Source organism: Lepidochelys olivacea (assembly GCF_965140295.1).
Source record: "Lepidochelys olivacea isolate rLepOli2 genome assembly, chromosome: 5".
In the NCBI taxonomy this organism is placed as follows: Eukaryota; Metazoa; Chordata; order Testudines; family Cheloniidae; genus Lepidochelys; species Lepidochelys olivacea.
Genome location: NC_140415.1, coordinates 104,435,507 through 104,455,924, shown reverse-complemented (window position 1 = coordinate 104,455,924; position 20,418 = coordinate 104,435,507). Strand labels below are relative to the sequence as shown.

The 20,418-nt window shown below is 44.4% G+C and overlaps 1 protein-coding gene across 2 annotated transcripts in view; it reads left to right on the top strand.

Moving 5' to 3' along the window:
• Positions 1-20,418, top strand: part of BRD10 (bromodomain containing 10) — a 107,487-nt gene that overhangs the window by 67,761 nt on the left and 19,308 nt on the right. For both annotated transcript variants that reach the window (XM_084629104.1, XM_084629103.1), the window contains one exon: positions 12,129-12,218. In XM_084629104.1, coding sequence (XP_084485230.1) covers positions 12,129-12,218 — 90 coding nt within the window. The remainder of the gene's footprint in view (positions 1-12,128; positions 12,219-20,418) is intronic.

The following is a 20,418-nucleotide window of genomic DNA, read 5'->3' as shown; positions in this document are numbered from 1 at the left end:
CACAGGAGCAAACGTATCTGAAATATAGGTATACAGCCAATACTCATAATTTCAAATACAAAATGATACATGCATACAAATAGTATAATCATAATCAACAAATCAGAACCTTTCCATAAACACCTTACTTGACACACTTTGTATAAGATGTGTTGCAATTATATAACAGTGGTAGCAACAATGATCTACATCAGAGGTGGGCAAACTACAGCCCGTGGGCCACATCCCACCTCCTGTCCGGCTCTTGAGCTCCCGGCCGGGGAGGCTAGCCCCCAGACCCTCCCCCGCTGTTCCCCCTCCCTTGCAGCCTCACCTCACTGCGCTGCCAGCTCAATGTTCTGCGAGCTCCTGGGGCAGCGCAGCTGCAGAGCCTGGCCTGACCCAGTGCTCTGTGGTGCGTGATGTGGCTGCCTGTCCTGGTGTAGCCGTGTCGCCAGCCACCGGTGCTCCAGGCAGCGCGGTAACGGGGCAGGGAACAGGGGAGATTGGATAGAGGACAGGGGAGTTCAAGGTGGTAGTCAGGGGGCGGGGGTGTGGCTTGGGTCAGAGCTGTCAGAGTGTGGGGACCAGGGGGGTGAATGGGGGCAGTCAGGAAGGAGATGGGGGTTGGATGGGGTGGTGGGGGGCAGTCAGGGGCAAAGGTTCCGGGGGCAGTCAGGGGACAGGGAGTGTGGGGGTGGAGCAGTGGATGGGGCAGGGGTCCCGGGGGAGCTGTCAGGAAACAGGGGGGCTTGGATGGGGCAGGAGTCTCGGGGGGGGGAGGTGCGTCCAGGGTTGAGAAGCAGGGTGAGGGAGCGGGGGCTGGGCCACACCTGGCTGTTTGGGGAGGCACAGCCTCCCCTAACTGGCCCTCCATACAATTTCCGAAACCCGATGTGGTCTTCAGGCCAAAAAGTTTGCCCACCCCTGATCTACATGGTCATATTTTAATTATATAATGTCACAGTCGCCTCCTCTGTATGTCACAAGCAAACTTACAGCATATTTCAGTAACAGGCATGCAGAAAAATCTCATAACTTCATATACACTAATGATATACATATTTTGGCAGAAAAATGGGTTTCAGCAGATCATGACCTTTCATATGAAACCTTACATGGCATGAATATGTGGGTTCCAGGGTGCTGCTTTGAGGTACAGAGTGCCACAGTAATTGGTCAACAGTTCTGAAAATCAGGCCCATATATGTTAATCAACCCAAATCCTTGATTCTTTTTTACGTACATGTTTAACTTCAGTGTGCATAGACTTCAGTGGACCTATTCACACCGCTTAAAGTTTCAGCACATACATAAATATTTGCAGACCAGGTGCCTGAAAGACCCAAATTTTATCTTCAGTCGCCACCTGCAAAAACCATAAAGGGCACAGCTTTTTTCCCACATTCTTTTTCTTGTTCAAAATATTTAGTAGTAGAAAGTGTGTTGTTTTACATGCCTCTCTTGAAAAAGAACCAGCAATTAGCTATGAGGATGTGACAACAGGAATCAAAAGATAGGTATTCTGGTTTCATTAGTGGCATTTTCCCTTAAGCTGAGTGGCAAAAACTTTGCAACAACTTAGAAGGCAATATTATCACAAAAAATGAAACACTGAATTAAGCCTACTAGCCCTTCCACCTGAGGTTTTTTTGAAAAGAATGCTGCGGTGATGTTTATGCTGTTTATGCAGTCAAGTACCCAAAATGTAGGAAATTTCAAAATTAAGGTAGCCTGTGCAACCTTAATTCTTCCTCCTTGCGCTTATACATCATGATACAGTCTATAATTACATCATCACATACTTTTTCCCTCCATAGAATCCTGTTTTCATTCAGTGCACAGAATTGATGGTGTTCACTGACTGAGCTGCTTTTCAATATTTTGTTGTATCCTCATTCAGTGTGTAGCCTCAGGCATTTATTACTATAGTATCTGAGTGCTTCACAAGCATTAACTAATTTACCTTCTCAGTACACCTGTGAGATGAGGGGAGGTATAATCCCAATTTTACTGAGATACCTAGAGATTAAAATCAAAAGTATCCACTTTGGGTGCCCAACTTGACACCTCTAAGATCTGATTTTTCAGACTACTTCGCTTTATACAGCCTTTTATATATTCAAAGCACATCTCCCATTGACTTCACGTACAGCTATAAATGCTAAGTATTTCTGTATATCAATCCCCAGGGTCTCAGTTTGGGCATCCAAGAACACACAGTTAGTGAACATCTGTGAGAAGTTTGGATGAAGTGACTTGACTAGCATCACATAAGAACTCTGCAGCAGAGGCATGGATAGAATCCAGTTCTCTAGGGTAACATTCATGCCTTAATCACGAGACCTTTTTTTCTCTTCCTGCAATTCCTTGCCTCATTCACTGCACATCTTTCAACTTCTGCAACAAATGAGATAGGGGTATTACAGCCTCCTTCACTACATAACTCTGATTCATCCTGAGAACACAGTACATCCTGTACATTGAATGATGCAGGAATCCTGTGAAAGAGATAGTACATGATCAGGGAATTAAAAACTGTATCATAGTGCATATGCACAAGGAGGCTGCATGGACAATCTTAATGATGGCATTTCTTAACTTTTGAATGGTTGAATTTGGAACCTCAGTGTTCCTTAAACATGTTTTTTTGTGTGTAATTTCCTAGGTTTTTAAAAAGAAAACTGAAAAAATAGAATTAATCATGGGGAACCATATTGATACCCGCATGGTTCATCAGCAGGGTTGGAAACTTCTCCTTCGAGTGCTGTCCCTGTAGGTGCTCCACTCCAGGTGACGGTGCATCCTGGAGGCGTTGATCGGAGATCTTTGGTAGCAGTGCCTGGCTGGGATGCACGTGCTCAGCTGCTGTCTTGCGGCATCATTAGTCTGCCTGAGCGTGCACGTCCCACAACCCCCCAGTTCCTTCTCAACCGTCCTCGGCTGAAGACGGGACTCGGGGCAGTTCTGATCCTCTTCCCTGGTCACTAAAGGAAATAAGTACAAAGACACAGAAATAGTTAGTTAGAAACATCCCAGTTATTTCCCTTCCTTTAGAATAGTTAACTAGTTTAAAAAAAAACAAAAAACTTTATTCTTTTCCTCAAGTTTGTCTCCAATTGAGACACTCTACCCAAGCATTCCTAGTGCAATAATGCCAGGGTCTTCAGGATTTAAAAAATGTGACTCCTGTCAGGAGCCTATGCCATGGTCTGCCGGACACTCACGCTGTGTGAAGTGCCTCGGCGAGACACATGTCCCTGCCAAGTGTGTCCATTATGCCAGCCTGAAAACCAGGGCCTCGTCGTGGCAGAGACCTGTGGCTGAAAATGCTCCTGATGGAGAAATCCCTACAGCCGCCTATGGAGACGGGCAATAGCAAACCCTCTCCCTCATGCTTCCTGGCCAGGTCGGAACCAGTTGGGAGCATGGCTTCACCCTCTCAGGCGAAGAGGCAGGAAGCCCAACTGTCTCCTTGCAGAGACTTTCAAAAGGGTAAAGAGTCTCCTGCGAGATCCTTACCTGCAGTGCTGACAGCCCCGAAGGCAGGCGCCTCCAACCATCCCAGCACCTCAGCCACAGCTCCCGCGGAACACAGAGGCAGGGACCCGATTTCCCGTAGCAGGAAGGTCTCCTCGGCACCGGTCTCCTTGGCACCAAAAATAGATCCGGTGCCGACAGTGCATTCTGCCCTGGTGCCAACAAGAACGTTGGCACCGAGCCTGCCTATCATTCCAGCAGCAGGAGCAGACCTGCAGGGTGCCTACAAACAGCCCACCGTTTGTAGCCCGCGGTACCCACAAAAGCAAAGCAGAAGTCAATACGTGCTTCTGATCACATATCTTGCTCAGCTGGATCACAGCCCAGGGAGCAGCAGTAATTCTTAAATCAGGACCACATCTCAGTGGCCCCTAAGCCTGACTCTCCACTCCTTGACACCAGTGCTCACTGTTTGACCAGCCGCTCTCCCCACCTGACCTGGCTACCTTCACTGACAGCGAGCCCGATATGCAGCAGCGGGCAGAGTTCTCCCAGCCTGCCTCTCCTCCTCCGCCAGAACCATTTATACCTCAGGACATGGCTCACAAGCACCAGCCTCAGTTTCCCTACTTCGTCTCCCCGTGGGCAGGACCTCACTTCTCTTATCCTATGCCTTGGCCTCAGTGGTACCCTTGGTCGGCTCTTCCTGCCACTCATCCTCGTGACTCTTCCACCAGACCATGAACTTATTCTGTGCCTCTATCTCCAGCTCCATCTTCATCTAAATTGCCTGAAGCCGCCCCCCCCCAAAGAGGTGAGCTATGAACCATACCCTGATTCACCAACTCCTAACTCTCCATCAGCTCCAGATGGAGCCCTCATGCCTCTGCCTCCACAAAATGTGGACAACTTTAAGAAATTCCAGGAACTTTTCAGAAGGGTGGCACTCAGCCAGGACATCCCTGAATGTAGGTCCAGGAGTCACAACACAGACTCCTCAAAAAGAGGAGGAGACCTCCTCCTGGTCTCCTCTGTGCCCTCAAAGATCACGCTCCCCATAAATGAAGCGCTCCTAGAACCAGCTGGTACCCTCTGGCAGACCCCAGCCTCTATCCCACCAACTTGCAAAAAGGCTGAACGTAAATACTATGTTCCTGCTAAAGACTTCTTATTTTCTCATCCACAACCGAATTCTCTTGTAGTGGATACAGCGACACACAGGACAAAACAGCCACAAAACAGCCGACCCACCCTGCAAGACAAGGACCTCAAACTCCTTGACCTCTTGGGCTGCAAGGTTTATACCTCCTCCACTTTGCAATTCAGAATCACAAACTATTCTGCGCTATTTGCAAGCTACAACTTCGACAATTACAATAAGCTCTTTGATTTTACCTCCTGTATCCATGAGGACAGAAGAGCAGACTTTGTCAGTTCTTGTCATGGGCCAGTTGGTGTCCAGGATGGCCCTAGAAGCATCTGTGGACATGGCAGACGCAGCAGCCCGCACTACTGCAACTGCAGTGGTTATGTGCAGATCTTCCTGGCTGTCTGCATCCGGTATCCCCAAAGACCTGCAGACCAAAGTGGAGGACCTACCTTTTGATAAAGATAAGCTTTTTTCCAAAAGGCAGACAAAGTCCTTCACACTATGAAAGACTCTAGAGCAACCCGGTGTACACTGGGCATATATTCGTCCATCCCCAGGAGACAACGGTATCAACCTTATCAGAGGCCACACACACAACAATATCACCGGCCCCAGCCCAGACCATATGATATAGCCAGGAATCATGCTAAACCTCCTAGGTGCAGACAAAACCAGGCTCAACCAGCTACCTCCCACCCATCGGGAAACAAACAGCAATTTTGAAGTGTTGGTTGAGGGTTTGAGCGACCACCCCTTGACTCCACTGCTTATTTGGCCACCACCTCCAGGTTTTCCACCATGCCTGGCAGCAGGTCACACAGGACCGTTGGGTCCTGGAAATAGTTCAGTCAGGTTACTCCATCCCTTTTCTATGCTACCCGCCCACCCTTCCCCCTACCCCGTCCCTCTTCAGGGACCCCTCTCGCGAGCACCTACTTCGCGTAGAAGTGGCTCATCTTCTACAGATAGGTGCAATGGAACCTATGCCAACATAACATTGAGGAAAAGGGTTCTACTCCCACTACTTTCTGACCCAAAAGAAGGGCGGGGGATGGAGACCTATACTAGACCTATGCCGACTAAAGAAATGTGTACGTGTCCAGAAATTCAAGATGGTCACATTGGGCACAATAATACCCACGCTGGAACAAGGGGACTGGTTCACAGCCCTCGACCTACAGGACACCTATTTTCACATATCCATTCATCCAGCACACAGATGCTTCCTGCAATTCACACTCGGACACAACCATTTCCACTACAGGGTATTCCCACTGGGACTCTCCACAGCACCGAGGGTATTCTCCAAGACCCTAGCCATAGTTGTGGCCCACCTCCGCAGGCACGGGATTATACTTTCCTCCTACCTAGACTACTGCCTCATCAAAGGCAGCTCATACGGGACATTACAAGCTACCCATTTCGCCATCTCCCTCTTCTACAGTTTGTATCTACAAATAAACTTTCAGAAATCCACCCTGACACCCACACAGCGGATCAAATTCATCGGAGCTCACCTGGAGTCAGTTCAAACCAGAGCCTCGCTCCCACACATCAGATTCCTAGCTATTACACATCTCATACACATGCTTTCCGTTCACCCCAGGATACAAGCAAGTATTTGCCTACAGCTTCTTGGCCACATGGCAGCCACCACCTTCGTGGTCAAGTATGCCAGGCTGCACATGAGATGTCTTCAGGGTTAGCTAAACTCCAACTACAAACCCAGCAGACACACCTTCTGCATGATGCTAACTCTTCCAGCGAACGTATTAGCCTCCCTACAATGGTGGACAAAATCAGACAACCTATGCATGGGTGTTCCCTTCCAGCAACGCTCCCCGACACTCATGCTCACCACAGACACTTCCCTGATCGGTTGGGGAGCGCACCTGGGGGGACACAGGGCCGCTGGTCCCTGTCAGAGACGCGTCTGCACATACATCTCCTAGAGCTCAGAGCAGTCACACATGCTTGTCTTCACTTCCTCCCCCTTGTAAAGAACAAATTCATCCGGGTCCTAATGGACAATATAGCATGTATGTTTTACATCAACAGACGGGGGGAGCATGATCGCGCTCCCTATGTATGGAGGCCATCCGGTTAGGTATTGGTGCATACAACACCACATAGAAAATACTGCCTCATACCGACCCGGCTGTCACAACACTACCGCCAACACACTCAGCAGACACTTCTCCGAGAAACATGAATGGGAATTACATCCCATGATACTACGACACCTCTTCTCCCGCTGTGGCACCCAGTCGATAGACCTCTTTGCCACAATCCAGAATCGCAAATGTCACCTACTTTTGCTCCAGAGTGGGACTTCGTACTGCATCGCTAGGGGACATGTTCCTCATCCTGTGGAACAACTCACTTGTGTACACTTTTCCACTGATCCCTCTGATACACATGGTTCTCTGCAAGATCAGAAACAACAAGGCCCAGGTCATACTTATTGTCCTGGCTTGGCCCAGACAGACGTGGTACCCTTACCTGCTATGCATGTCCATCCGTCCTCCAAGGACTCTCCCCAACAGACCAGATCTGCCGTCTCAGAACAAGGGCCAACTTCTTCATCCGCAGCTCCAGAAACTTCATCTGATGGCGTGGTTCCTTCATGGTTCCAAACCCACGAACTAGCCTGTTCTGAGCAGGTCCGATATGTCCTCCTGCACACTCCACTTGTAAGACTTACCTGTAAAAGTGGAAATGCTTCTCTGTCTGGTGCTCCCATAAACGCTTGACGTTCCATGCCATGACCCTCCCTAACATCCTAGACTACCTTTTGAAACTAAAACATAACCGGCTCTTGCTCAGCTCCATGAGAGTACACCTCGCGGCCCTTACCACCTTCCGTGACTTACTGGACGGATATTCACTTTTTGCCCACCCCACAATAAAACGCTTTCTCACGGGCCTGCAAAATCTCTACCCTGAGATTCAGCCACCGGCAGCCACCTGGAATCTCAACCTAGTTCTTTGTGGTCTTTGAGCCCTTAGCTGGTCTTCGAGCCCTTCGTGGTCTTCGATATCTATGAAGATAGCTTTCCTAGTTGCCATAACGTCATCGAGAAGAGTAGGGGAAATAAGTGCCTGCTGGCCTACCCTCCCTACAAACCTTCTCTAAAGATAAGGTTGCCTTGCAATCCCACCCTAAATTTCTCCCGAAGGTGGTGTTTACCTTCCATCTTAATCAACCAATATAATTACCTGCATTCTATCCCAAACCTGATAAGGCTCCAGAAGAAGTGGCACTACATACCCTCAACGTCAGACGGGCAATCGCCTTTTATCTAGACAGGACTAAAATATTTTGTAAATCACCTCAGCTATTTGTCTCCACTACCGACAGATCGAAGGGGTGGCCATCTCTAAGCAACGACCTTCCAAGTGGATCTCTGACTGCATCAGATCCTGTTACCGAACTCAGAATGCCCAACCACCTGAGGGCATCAGAACTCATTCTACTCGGGCGATGTCAACATCCTTTGCCTTCCTCCATAACGTACCTATTACTGACATCTGCCAAGTGGCCACATGGACATCTGACCACACATTTGCCAAACATTATGCTATCACACAGGATACCACGGCAGACACCATAGTAGGCCACATAGTACTGTCTACAGTTGTCACTGCTGCAACTCCAAAGTCCCACCAACCAACTGCTTCACATTCACCTGGAGTGGAGCATCCACAGGGACAGCACTCAAAGAAGAAGAAGAGAAGGTTACTCACCTTGCAGTAACTGAGGTTCTTTGAGATGTGTGTCCCTGTGGGTGTTCCACTACCCACCCTCCTCCTCTCTACTTTGGAGTACTATTCTGATATCTCTACGGTAAAGAAGGAACTGAGGGGGTGCGGGATGTGCGTGCTCAGGCAGACTCTAACGATGCTGTGAGACAGCAGCTGAGCACGTACGTCCCGACCAGGCACTGCTACCGAAGATCTCCAATCAACGGCGCCAGGATGCACTGTCACCTGGAGTGGAACACCCACAGGGACACACATCTCGAAGAACCTCAGTTCTGCAAGGTGAGTAAACTTCTCTTTAGATCCACACAGAGGTGAAAGTAAGCCAGTACGGGCTGGTACGCCGTACCAGTAAGTAAGTGGCTCCTGGTATGGGCCGGTACACGGCCTTCATTAAAGTGCTGCCATGACACTTTAAGCACCATACTGGCAGGGCCTCTGATGGGAGGGGAAGGGGCAGCTGCCCTGGGGCCCAGCAATTTAAAAGAGCCCGGGGCTCCTGGCAGCGGCCGGAGCCCCAGGCCCTTTAAATCACCGCTGGAGCCCCAGGTGGCATGGGTCTAGCAGTTGTTGAAGAGCTGGCTGGGGGAATCTGGCCCCAGCCCCACGCCTTCTGCCCGAGGCCCCACACCTTCCGGGGGCCCAGAGCCAACCCAGAAGTACCGGTAAGTTCTTTAAGTTACTTTCACCCCTGGATCCACAGCACAGATCTTCACTACTTGAGCTAGTATAGTAACTGGTGGTGGTGGTAGTAGCTGTAGTAGGTTGTCATCCTCTACGTGGACTAGCACTAGATGGGGATTAGGTGCACACTTTGCCAATGGGTTCCACAGATATTTTCAGACAGCTGAGTAATGGTGAGACTCAGAAATCTTGGGTTCCATTCCAGGTTCTAAAGGGGAGTGCTCTCTAGTAGTCACAGACCCTTCTGCTCCTGTTCTCCCTAAGCCTGACCTTTTCTGCCCCGTTCCCCTCATCCAGTCATCATATTCCAGTCTGTTTTCTCAACTCCACTGATCCTCATCCCAGTGTCCTCATCTAGCTAATCCCAGTCTCCAACTGTGGGTAACTTTTCCAGTCTACATGCCCACCCAGTTCTAACTTCTTGATCTGAGTTCCAGTTAGCCCTTCTCCCTCACAGTCCATCTTCCTCCATGTAATCTCCTTGCCAAATTTCAAGCTGTTGCTCCCAACCATGGAGGTGCTAGAGTTTTATACAAAACAGTTGTGTTAATTTGTTCAGCATGGGCCAAACAATGTATTTTCCCTATTTTCATTTGTGGAAGTGGTTGGACCCTTTTTGCTGAAACTTAAAAAAAAATCATCAGCCTGAGGCAGAAACCTAGCATTGGAAACTTCAGCCCAAATGGTTCAAGTTTTGGCCAAGTTATAAGCAACTGAAAATATTTTTATAATGGGAAGAGTTGGGCAACTTAAGAATAGTTCGTGCTGCTAGCTACCCGAAGAGCAGATTGTGCAAACATATACTTTTTGTTTTTGCAGTAAAAAAGGAATACTTTGAAAAAGCCTAAGATAGCTTGATCATTTGCTCACTTATTCTTTCATTTCTACTTTGTTTAATAAAGTTAGAGTTACTCCACTTTCTTAAAAAGAAAAGGAGTACTTGTGGCACCTTAGAGACTAACCAATTTATTTGAGCATGAGCTTTCGTGAGCTACAGCTCACTTCATCGGATGCATACTGTGGAAACTGCAGAAGACATTATATACACAGAGACCATGAAACAATACCTCCTCCCACCCCACTCTCCTGCTGGTAATAGCTTATCTAAAGTGATCATCAGGTTGGGCCATTTCCAGCACAAATCCAGGTTTTCTCACCCTCCCCCCCCCCCCCCCAAACTCACTCTCCTGCTGGTAATAGCTCATCCAAAGCGACCACTCTCCCTACAATGTGCATGATAATCAAGGTGGGCCATTTCCAGCACAAATACAGGTTTTCTCACCCCCCCACCCCCATTTTTTTTCTTAAAAAGACCCACTGAAGTGTGTATAAAAATTCTCTTTTTTCAGTAAAATGTTATGGAAAGTAATTATTGCCTGTATGCATTAGCTGTCTTTTAAACCTCGGTATCTTGACAAAAGAGTCTATGCTGTATTTTATTAACAAGGCTATTTTAAAAAAATAGAATTGGAGAAGGGAAGTATCAGAAACAACAACAAAAAATTGTATTGGAGAAGGTAGGCATAGGGACACTTGGAGCCTAAAATTGTCAAATCAGTGTACATAAATTTTATTTTAACTTGTTCCCATTGTAAAATTTCCTGGGTTAAAACAACTGAAATCAGAGTGCATTAGAATAATTTGATGATTTGCCATAAATATTAGTAATTGTATTCTGTCATTTTTTATTTTGTGTTCTGTTGTTAAAAGATTTAATTATGTTTGTAATCATTAGTGAACATTTTGAAGACAGACTTGAATGTTTTTTGGTATCACTTATTTTGATATTTTAAATCCAGTGACCAACCGTGCAGGGTTATAGCCTCTGGAAAAAAGTTGTTGTCAGCTGATATCTTACCCACACACCCCCTCCACCAAGACCTAGAATTCTTAAAATTCAATTATATGAGTAAAAAAATTATAGTTTTATGGTTTCTAGATTAAAAGCCTATTGTTGACATAAATGTTAGTAAACCAGAATTCTTCTGCTAGTTGCTCACATTATGTTTGTGCTCATAGGCCTGGTCTACACTAGAAAATTAGGTTGGTTTAACTACATTAGGGTGTGAATAATCCACGCTAATTAGCAGCATAGTTAAACCTACCTAAATCCCCATGTAGACAGCGCAAGCTACTGCCTCTTGGGGAGGCGGGTTCCCTATGCCAGTGGGAGAATCCCTCCCATTGGTGTCGGTGGTATCTACAGAGCCACTTCAGCAGCGCCGTTGCAGCGGCACAGCCTCTTTAATGTAGACAAGCTCAGTTAATCAGGAAATTAACAGCCAGAGTCTGAAAGGAAATATTAAGAAAACAAGCCATCTGTTGAAGAAATTAGTAACAGGAATGTATACATTATATTGGGTTACGTTATATTGCGTGCTTTATTTTTGTTCAAATCATGTTACTTTGTGAAAACAGCTGTGTTTTTTGGATTACCTTTCATGGGTGTATGGTGTAAACATGTGCAACTCAATTAAAATCGGTGAAATTGTACTTCCTTATACCAAGGCTGAATTTGGCCCATTGTCTTTTGTTGACTTTCTATTTTAAATGATAGTTACACTTATTTACTGGTACTTTGTATAAACAAACAAAAATAAGGTGTAATGACCTTACTAGCTCAATTGCAGCTCAGTGCTATGGAATCGTTCGGAGCATGCGTAAAGGTATTCACAGGCACAGTTAAAACTAGGGCAAGTTTCCTGGTCTGTGTCATTCTGCACTGCAAGTTTGTCTTTTAGAAAGTACCTGGACTCTGACGCAGGCATTTACAAGCGGGGAAGTGTAAATTATGTAAGAACATATGGAGATGCAGCCAGCGGTATCAAAATTTCAGCTGCTCCATCTTTATGTAAGCTTGAAGACTGATGTCTGCTAATAAGATTTTTCTCTAAAAGTTATGGGGATTTTTTCCTTGTTTGTTATATATTAATTGCAGAAGTAAAGAAAAGATCAAGTGGTAAACTTAAGCATTAAAATGTGTTTTTAGATGAGTTTTTTTTTAACTTCAGTGTGTGTTTTTAAATGATGCATTACCAAGTCTTTTTTTGTTTGTTTGTTTGTTTGTTTTTAGCTTATTTGCACTAATCTTGATGAACTCAGGGAATTAATCACAAAAATCGAGAATGAACTCAAAGATCTGGAGAACATTAGAAAGAAATCGGTATGTGATGTTCAAAAACTTTCTTTTGTATGGGTATAAAATTGTTCCAGTTATTTTCTGGAGCCTGTCAATTGTTAGAATTTGTGTCTTATGAGTAGCTGTATGGAAGCCTCTAGAGTTAACTAGCTAGAAAGATTTTATTTTTTCTTTCCATCATATCTTTATATTAGTGTTCAGTTCACAATTACTGTCAAGAATCAGTGAAATTAATAAGTATATAGCAGTCTAAGCATTTTTTCATGGTTTTGATTCAGTAAAGCTTCGGGCAGGGCAATAGTACCTTAGACAGAGAAGGTTTATTTGTACTTATTCTGTGAGCACCTTTTCTTGGGGCCACATTCTGATACTAATTCAATGTATGGAATCCTCACATATTTGTGGTCATGCTTAGATTTCCAGCCACACACATGGTTACTCAGGGCCCTGTGATGTAGCCACATAATGTCTATGCTGATGTCTGACTCCTCCCCTTCCACAAATGTGTAGTCAGATTCAGCTTAGCCTGACTTTTGTATTTATAGTCAGCTGCTGAAGTGTTCATTCACGGGAGGCAACGCATTACGATCATTCCATCTGGCCTTGGAGTGGGGATTGAGGGACAGATTCATACCTAGCAGACACTGGGCCACATAACCCAAGACGCTGTTGCCAAGAAGCCAAAATCAGATCCATTGGTCCAAAGAATCCAGCAGATATTGGGTGCGGTGGCAAAGAGGGAGAGTCTCCCACCAAGATGAATGTTTTTAAAAGCATAAGTGGTGGAACCCATTTGTTTTCTTGACTCTCTGGCTCAAACCCCTTCTACTATTGATCTCTGTTCTCCTTTCCGCCTCTTGATAAAAGTTTCATCTATGGCAACTGTGATCGATAGAGTTCTTAAAAATGCCACGGAAATGCCTAACAATTTTAAATGACTTTGTCTCTGTATTTTAGAAGGAAAATTAGGCTATTCAGCTTATATTGCTTTAGGTGCTTGAAGACATATGTTCAGGTCCCCTTAGGTTATTGATACAACAAATGTTCTATTTGCAAAAAAAAGAAAAAAAGTGGATTTGGTAGGTTTAGAGAAATGGAAGAGGTATTAAATGTTAACCTGGACTATGAAAAATAGGGACTTTACTTTAAAAACTCAGAATGATGCCTAGAACAACACTCAAAGCTGAGTTATGGACCCCATTTGAAATTATTTTGCAGCTGCAAGACTGCAGCTTGGTTTCAAGACTAATAATGCGAGAGAGGTTTACCAGAATGGCAGAGATTAGTAATATAGAAGTAATATCTATGTATGGCAGTACAGATTAATAGCTATATGTGTATTCTGCTGATGTTCCTCCTATAATGGATTATCTAATAACAGCAAGGCTTTTAGAAGAGTATGTAAATATCTAAATTTTTCATAATTGCTCATTAAGCTGAAATGTAACAATGCCTTTATATATGCTGTGCTCGGTTCTGGTCGCCCTGTCTCTAAAAGAATATAGCATAAATCCTGGGGAGTACTGATACAAATAATGCACAGAGTCAGGAAAAGACTTCCATGTAAAGCTTTCTGAGGGAGGGACCATCATATTCCATATGTTTGTAAAGGTCTGCCATAATGAGGACCTGATCCGGTTGGTCTCTAGGGACTACAGCAATGTAAATGTTACATAAAAATAAAATAAAAATTTAAGAACATGAAAAGACTGGGACTGCATTTAGTTTCGTTTAAAGAGGAGATTACTAAATGGGGAATTAATAAACAATAGCGGAAATGATACAAAATAATGTGATAGAAAAGGTAAATCATATGCTCTGTTTACTCTTTTTCATTATGCGAGAACAAAAAGATATTCAGTGAAATCATAAGGCAACAAATTTAAAACTGATAAAAGGAAGTAATTCTTTACAACACATGATTAACCTGTAGAGTTTATTGCCAGGAGATGTCATTGCAACTAAGAGTTTAGGAGGCGTCAAATAGATTTATGTTGCTAATAAGACCGGCACAGTTGTAACATCCACAGTTAAATTAGATAAGGAATTTAAAAAATAGAATTGATATAAATTTTAATTCTTCAGGGAATGGGCCAGTCTCTGTCTGACAGAAGTTAAGGGATTATCCACATGGAAATTTAGTGAGTGGCAAGCTGGAGTGTAAATCGACAGCACACTGGCCTGCTATGCACTAACTGACCTTGTGACCCTGCTACCATGCACTAAAAGTTCTGTAGTGCGTAGCTCAAAGTGTACTATTGGACTTCTAATATGCAGTAGCAGAATCTACAGAGCCAGTTATTGCATGGCAGGCTAGTGCCACTAAGTCTTCCTGTGGATAAACCCTAAGAATAACATTCCCTTTTTGGGAGGCAATTCCATAAGTGTTTGCCATGAGGTTTCTTGCAACTTCCTCTGAAACATCTAGTTCTCTCAGAGACAGCACACTGCACTAGCTGAACCATTGTCTGATATGGTATGTCAGTTCCTATGTTATATTGCGTGTTATCACATCTTGATAGTTTAAACCAAACTCTTTTAATTTGTTGCCCAAAAAAAGTTCAGTAGCTTTTTATATCTGATGGTCTTGGGCTGAGCTGTACTCTTCTTGAGGCCTGTTTTGTTTTTGCCCCTCTCTGTGTGGCAGTCCAAAGAGTGACACTGAAACTCTTCTTGCAGGATCATTGGAAGAAGCTGAATTATCAGAGGCCTTTTTTTGGAGTTATGACCCCTTTGAAGCAACTGGAATTTCTCTCTCCTTCATGACATTCTCCCTGCTGATCCCCACTGTAGGAGTTTTTTTACCTGCCACAGTGAAACATTGCTGGGGGGAGGATGTATGTCCCTCAAACCCATTGTTTTAAAACAGTGTATAAAATCTCCTACCCACAAGTCATCCCTCAGTTTCTCTACACTAATCTGTTCTGTCATGTAATATAACTCTCTCCCTGTGTAGTTGTTGTATTAAATTTAGTTAGATTTTTCTTATCTTACTCTGTTAAAACTTGGTCACTGCTACAGCGTGTTGCGTAGTCCATAGTTGTGCAGGTTACTGCTTTTTGTAAATATTAGGATTTTGTCTACTCACTTCCTTTTGGTTGTAATCAATGCTGCTTGTAGGCACACAACTATGAAATTCTGGTCTGTCAATAAAGATGCAGGCAAAGGTGATAGGCCTGCTATTTGAAGGGAAGAAAAGGGTGTATCAGAAGGGCCAATTCCATCAGTTGCTTTTCCTCCTTAGGTGGATTCCAGTCTTACGAAGGATCTAGGGCTAGTGAGCTGGAAAAGATAAGGGCTATTGGAGGCATAAACGATCTTTTTGATTGGTCTCAGGGCCATCAGGTTTTTGTAATGATGGCTAAAATGCTAGTATGAAGATTTACCAGAGGACTTTGGTAGCCTTACCCTTATTCTTCCATTTAGGGACCATCTGTCCTCATTTTTGCCAGATTTGGAAATGTTTCTTAAGACCAGAGAGTTATTGAGTTTATCTGATGATGGGAGGAGCACACCCTCTAGTTCAAAACCAGCTTCCTCACATCTTAAGAGATTTTTTTCATGAGAGACTTTTATCAGAAGAAGTTAACTTCTTAGAAACTGCAGAATTGATGCCAGAGCCTAACTAGGCCAGGGATTTTTATTCCTGATATTTAGTCATTCCAGACTTCTTTCTTCATATTTACATACTTCATACATACATCAATACATTCATACATCTTCCCTCTCCTTGCTGCTTGGGTGCTAGCGACAGGAGCATTCAGAACACAGGAGAGACAGTACTCCTACTCTCAGTATTCCTAGTAACTGACCCCTGTCAGCACTTAGGAACTGTAAGGAAAATGGAGCATGCTCAGTGCAGAGTAAATCTTCAGAGAATTTAGTTGCTAAGCTAGCATACTTCTGAGCACATGCAAACTACAGTTTTTAGAGTCTTGTAGTTTGGTCAAATTTGGGTGGATTTTCACAGGAATAGCAAATAAGCACATCCTTGATACTAAGGTAACTGTGCTGCCAAGTTTCAAGTCCCTGCTCAAAAACATGGAGGTGCCAGAGCCTCTTAATTAAACAGTTGTAAGATTTCTTTAACATAGGAAAAACAGCATATTTTACTCAGATGTCATTTTCTGAAATGGCTAAACAATTTTATCTGAAATTTCCAAGACAGTTCAGCCTGAGTTAGACTTCTGGCATGGAAAATTTCAGCCCTTATGCTTTTAAGTGTTACAAAATTATAAGCAACTGAAAATGGGTTTGTATAATGGAAAGTGTTAGGCAACCTTAATTTAGCTATCAGTGTTGCTATCAGCTGCTCCTGCAATAATGAAAACAATGGACCTATTGAAAAAGTTTTTCACTCATTCTGTGTCTGGATGTATCAAGCAGCTTGATCCTAGACACCCTGTACAATTTAATATCTTTTGCTTTAGTCGTGGGTAATGTTCTTCCATCAAGAAAAGCTGTGCAGAAGAAGATCAATCTCCTGATTACTGCTAGATTTGTAGCAGCCTAATGGCATAGATCATTGGTGTCCAACATGTGGCCCTTGAGGATGACCTGTTAAGAAGAAAATGTGTATTTGATTATGAATTGCAAATAAGCTACTCCATTCATTTTTAAACTGGAGTTGAATCAGCCCCATCGCTGCATCCTGCCAAATTGCTGCACACCACTTTCCTTGCTGCCCCAGCCCTTCACAGCAGTACCTCTGATGTGAGCTAGGTGCTCCCTGAGCAGCTGCTGTCCTTTCCCTGCTGCAGCTGGTCAGCAGCTCCCCTACTAGCTTACCTGTTGCATTGCAGGGAATATATCTGGCTAATCCATTGCTTGCTTTCTTGCTGGGCTGTGAGAGTCAGAGAGATGCAGGAAAAGGAACTTGAACAAATCAGCTTGAGCCTAGGGGAGTAGCTAGCAAAGGATGCTGGCTCCCCTTCCCCACATAGGCCAGGGCAGCCCCAGAGAGGGTAAAAAGAGGAGAAGCTGAAAACTATAAACCAGTTACAGCTCCCTAATTCTCTGCCCCAGCCCAGGTTGGTGCATCCTGAGGCTGCTTTTGACTCATGCTAGCTGGCAGTATCTTATAGGAGGGACCATACATCAGCTAGGGATAGCCAGAGCACAGTGCACTCCACCCATTTCCTCTTCTCACTTCCAACACACGGTTTGTGCCAGGGGATGTAAAAAGGGAGGCACAGGAGCTGGCTATACTAGCTGTAGTTCCAGGGGAATCTCCAGGTTGAGGCTAGTGGGTGGTTTCTCCTCACTTTCTTTGCCTGAGTGGTATAAAGGGAGTAGAATAGGGCAGAGAACCTGCCTCAAAATATTGATTTTGCCCCCTTGAGCTTTCAGAAACTATGTTTGTCCCTCAGGATGAAAAGGGCAGACATGACTGATGTAGATTTTGTGATTTTATTTTAGTCAGTTAATGTAAAGCATGTGGTGTTCAGGATTCGGGTCCATTTACAGTAACTAGTTTCTGTCCAGAAGAGAGGACTGGGAAAAGCAGAACCACTGGGTTTCCTACCTCTCTGATTCCAGCACCAGACCATGTATTATCACAGTTATACATGGACCATTTAAGTAACCAAATTTTACAGAGGGGAAAACATTCCATTTTGTAACCGACTTGCTACATCTTGCTTGCTGAAATTCTTGGAATCCTAAATAATTGATTGGGGTCCTACCAAAATTTTAGTGAATTCACTGAAGCACCCTAACTGATAAACTAAGGAATCCTATGGAGTCTTCTCATTCAGCAGACATGGAAACCCAATTGTTGCTTGTTTTTTATGAATGTGCGGTCAGAATACTTTTGTTGTCATTCAGTTGCTTCTTAGTTTCATTCTCTTTGATTTACTTTTGTGAGCTGTGTATTACATGTTAGGTCATAACATTTATAACCTATGAAACACAGTTGTTCTTTGAGTACCACCTCCATAATATTTGGTCAATGTAGTTATAGCAGGTTCTTGTTTTGATAAACCTATTGATTGTGGTACATGTTGCCAGTGATACGTGCATAATACTTTGAGAACCACTGTCATAAGGAGTTGCCTGTTATATTTCTTAATTTTCTTCTATATTATTTGTGAAACTTAAAAGATAGGTAAAGCTATTGCCTGAGATAAATATGGAAAAGTAAATAGTTGGAAAGGTGAATGGACTTTTATCCCTCTTAAAAATAGCAGGCTGTAACAAACTGAAAATTAAGATGATCTACTAACAAAGTAGAACCACAAAGGGCAAAATCTGGGCTTGCTTTTGGGTTACATTGTGGTGGAGAGTAAGGGATATATTTTCCTCTTAATGTACAGGGATTTATACATGCAACTCACTTTCCATTAGAATAAAAAAAACTGTAAAAATTATCACACCCTTGAAACAAACAAACTGGGCAAACTTTTTGGCCCAAGGGCCACATGTGAGTATGGAAATTGTATGGCGGGCCATGAATGCTCATGAAATTGGGGTTGGGTGTGAGAGGGGATGCAGGCTCTGGGGTGGGGTCAGAAATGAGGAGTTCAGGGTGCGGGAGGGGACTCTGGGCTAGGACAGAGGGTTGGGGTGCAGGGAGGGAGGTGAGGGGCTCCGGCTGGGGGTGTGGGCTTTGGGGTGGGGTTAGGGGTGCAGAAGGGTGCTCTGGGCTAGGATCAAGGGGTTAGGAGGGCAGGAGGGGGATCAGGCTGGAGCAGGGGGTTGGGGTATGGAAGGGAGTCAGGGGGCAGGCTCCAGGTGGCGCTTACCTCAAGCAGCTCCCGGAAGCAGCAGCATGTCCCCTCTCCGGCTCCTATGTGGAATCACAGCCAGGCAGATCTGCACACTGCCCCGTATGCAGGTGCCACTGCTACAGCTCCCACTGGCCATGGTTCCCAGCCATTGGGAGCTGAGGGGGCAGTGCTTGGGGCAGGGGCAGAGTGCAGAGACCCCTGGCTGCCCCTATGTGTAGGAGCCGGAGAAGGGACATGCCGCTGCTTCTGGGAGCTGTGCGGAGCCACGGCACACACAGAGTGGGGCAAGCCCCCAACCCTGCACCCTGACTGGAGTGCCAGAGCAGGGCAAGCCCCCAACCCCACTCACCAACGGGAGCTTGAGGGCTGGATTAAAACATCTGAAGGGCTGGATATGGCCCATGGGCCATAGTTTGCCCACCCCTGTTCTAGCCTTATATATCTGAAGGTATATATTAATCTTCAAAAGTAGTTAAGGCAACATATCCAAACATCAGCAGTAGTTATAATTAAATATCTAACTTTTCTTTAAAATATTGGCATGAAAAGAGGTAGGGAAATGTTTGGTTATCAGCAGTTAAGAGGGTGGAAGATTCAACTACTGGAAGGGAATTTAACAGGTTTGTTAGTATCTATAAAGGAAAACCCTGTAAAGCTTCAAGAGATGACATATAGTACATGTTGTAATGTGTTAAGAGAATGAATGTTGGTAAAAACCAGGAGCTTCTTTTGACAGAGAGCAACAAATGACTAGTCCAGTGTTGAAGAATCTTACAGTCTCAGGTTAGTTTATAACAGTGGTTCTCAACCAGTGATGTATAGAGATCTTCCGGGGGTACATCAGCTCAGCTAGATATTTGCCTAGTTTTACAGCAAGCTACATAAAAAGCACTAGCAAAGTCAATACAAACTAAAATTTCATATAGACAATGACTTGTTTATACTGCTCTATATACTACACAGAAATGTAAGTGCAATATTTATATTCCAATTGATTTATTTTAGGATTATATGGTAAAAATGAGAAAGAAAGCAATTTTTCGGTGATAGTGTGTTGTGACACTTTTTTGTATTTTGGTGTTTGATTTTGTAAGCAAGTAGGTGAAACTTGGGGGTATGCAAGACAAATCAGATTTCTGAAAGGGATACAGGAGTCTGGAAAGGTTGAGAGCCACTGGCTTATAAAATTTACAGAGCTGATACTGTTTTTTAAGACCAATTTCTGAAAGAAAAGTGCTGATGTAATCAGTTGTATTTTGCATGATTCTGAAAGTGTATTAGCTTGTTGATCTTTCATGATAAAACTTAGTTGGCAGTAGTTGTTTAAGGATTTAGTATAGCAAAGGTCTAATGCAGCTGTTCTCAAACTGTGGGTTGGGACCCCAAAGTAGGTCGCAACCCTAATTTAATGGGGTCGCCATGGCTGGTGTTAGACTTGCTGGGTCCTGAGACCAAAGCCAAAGCCTGAGTCCCACCTCCTGGGGCCAAAGCCCGAG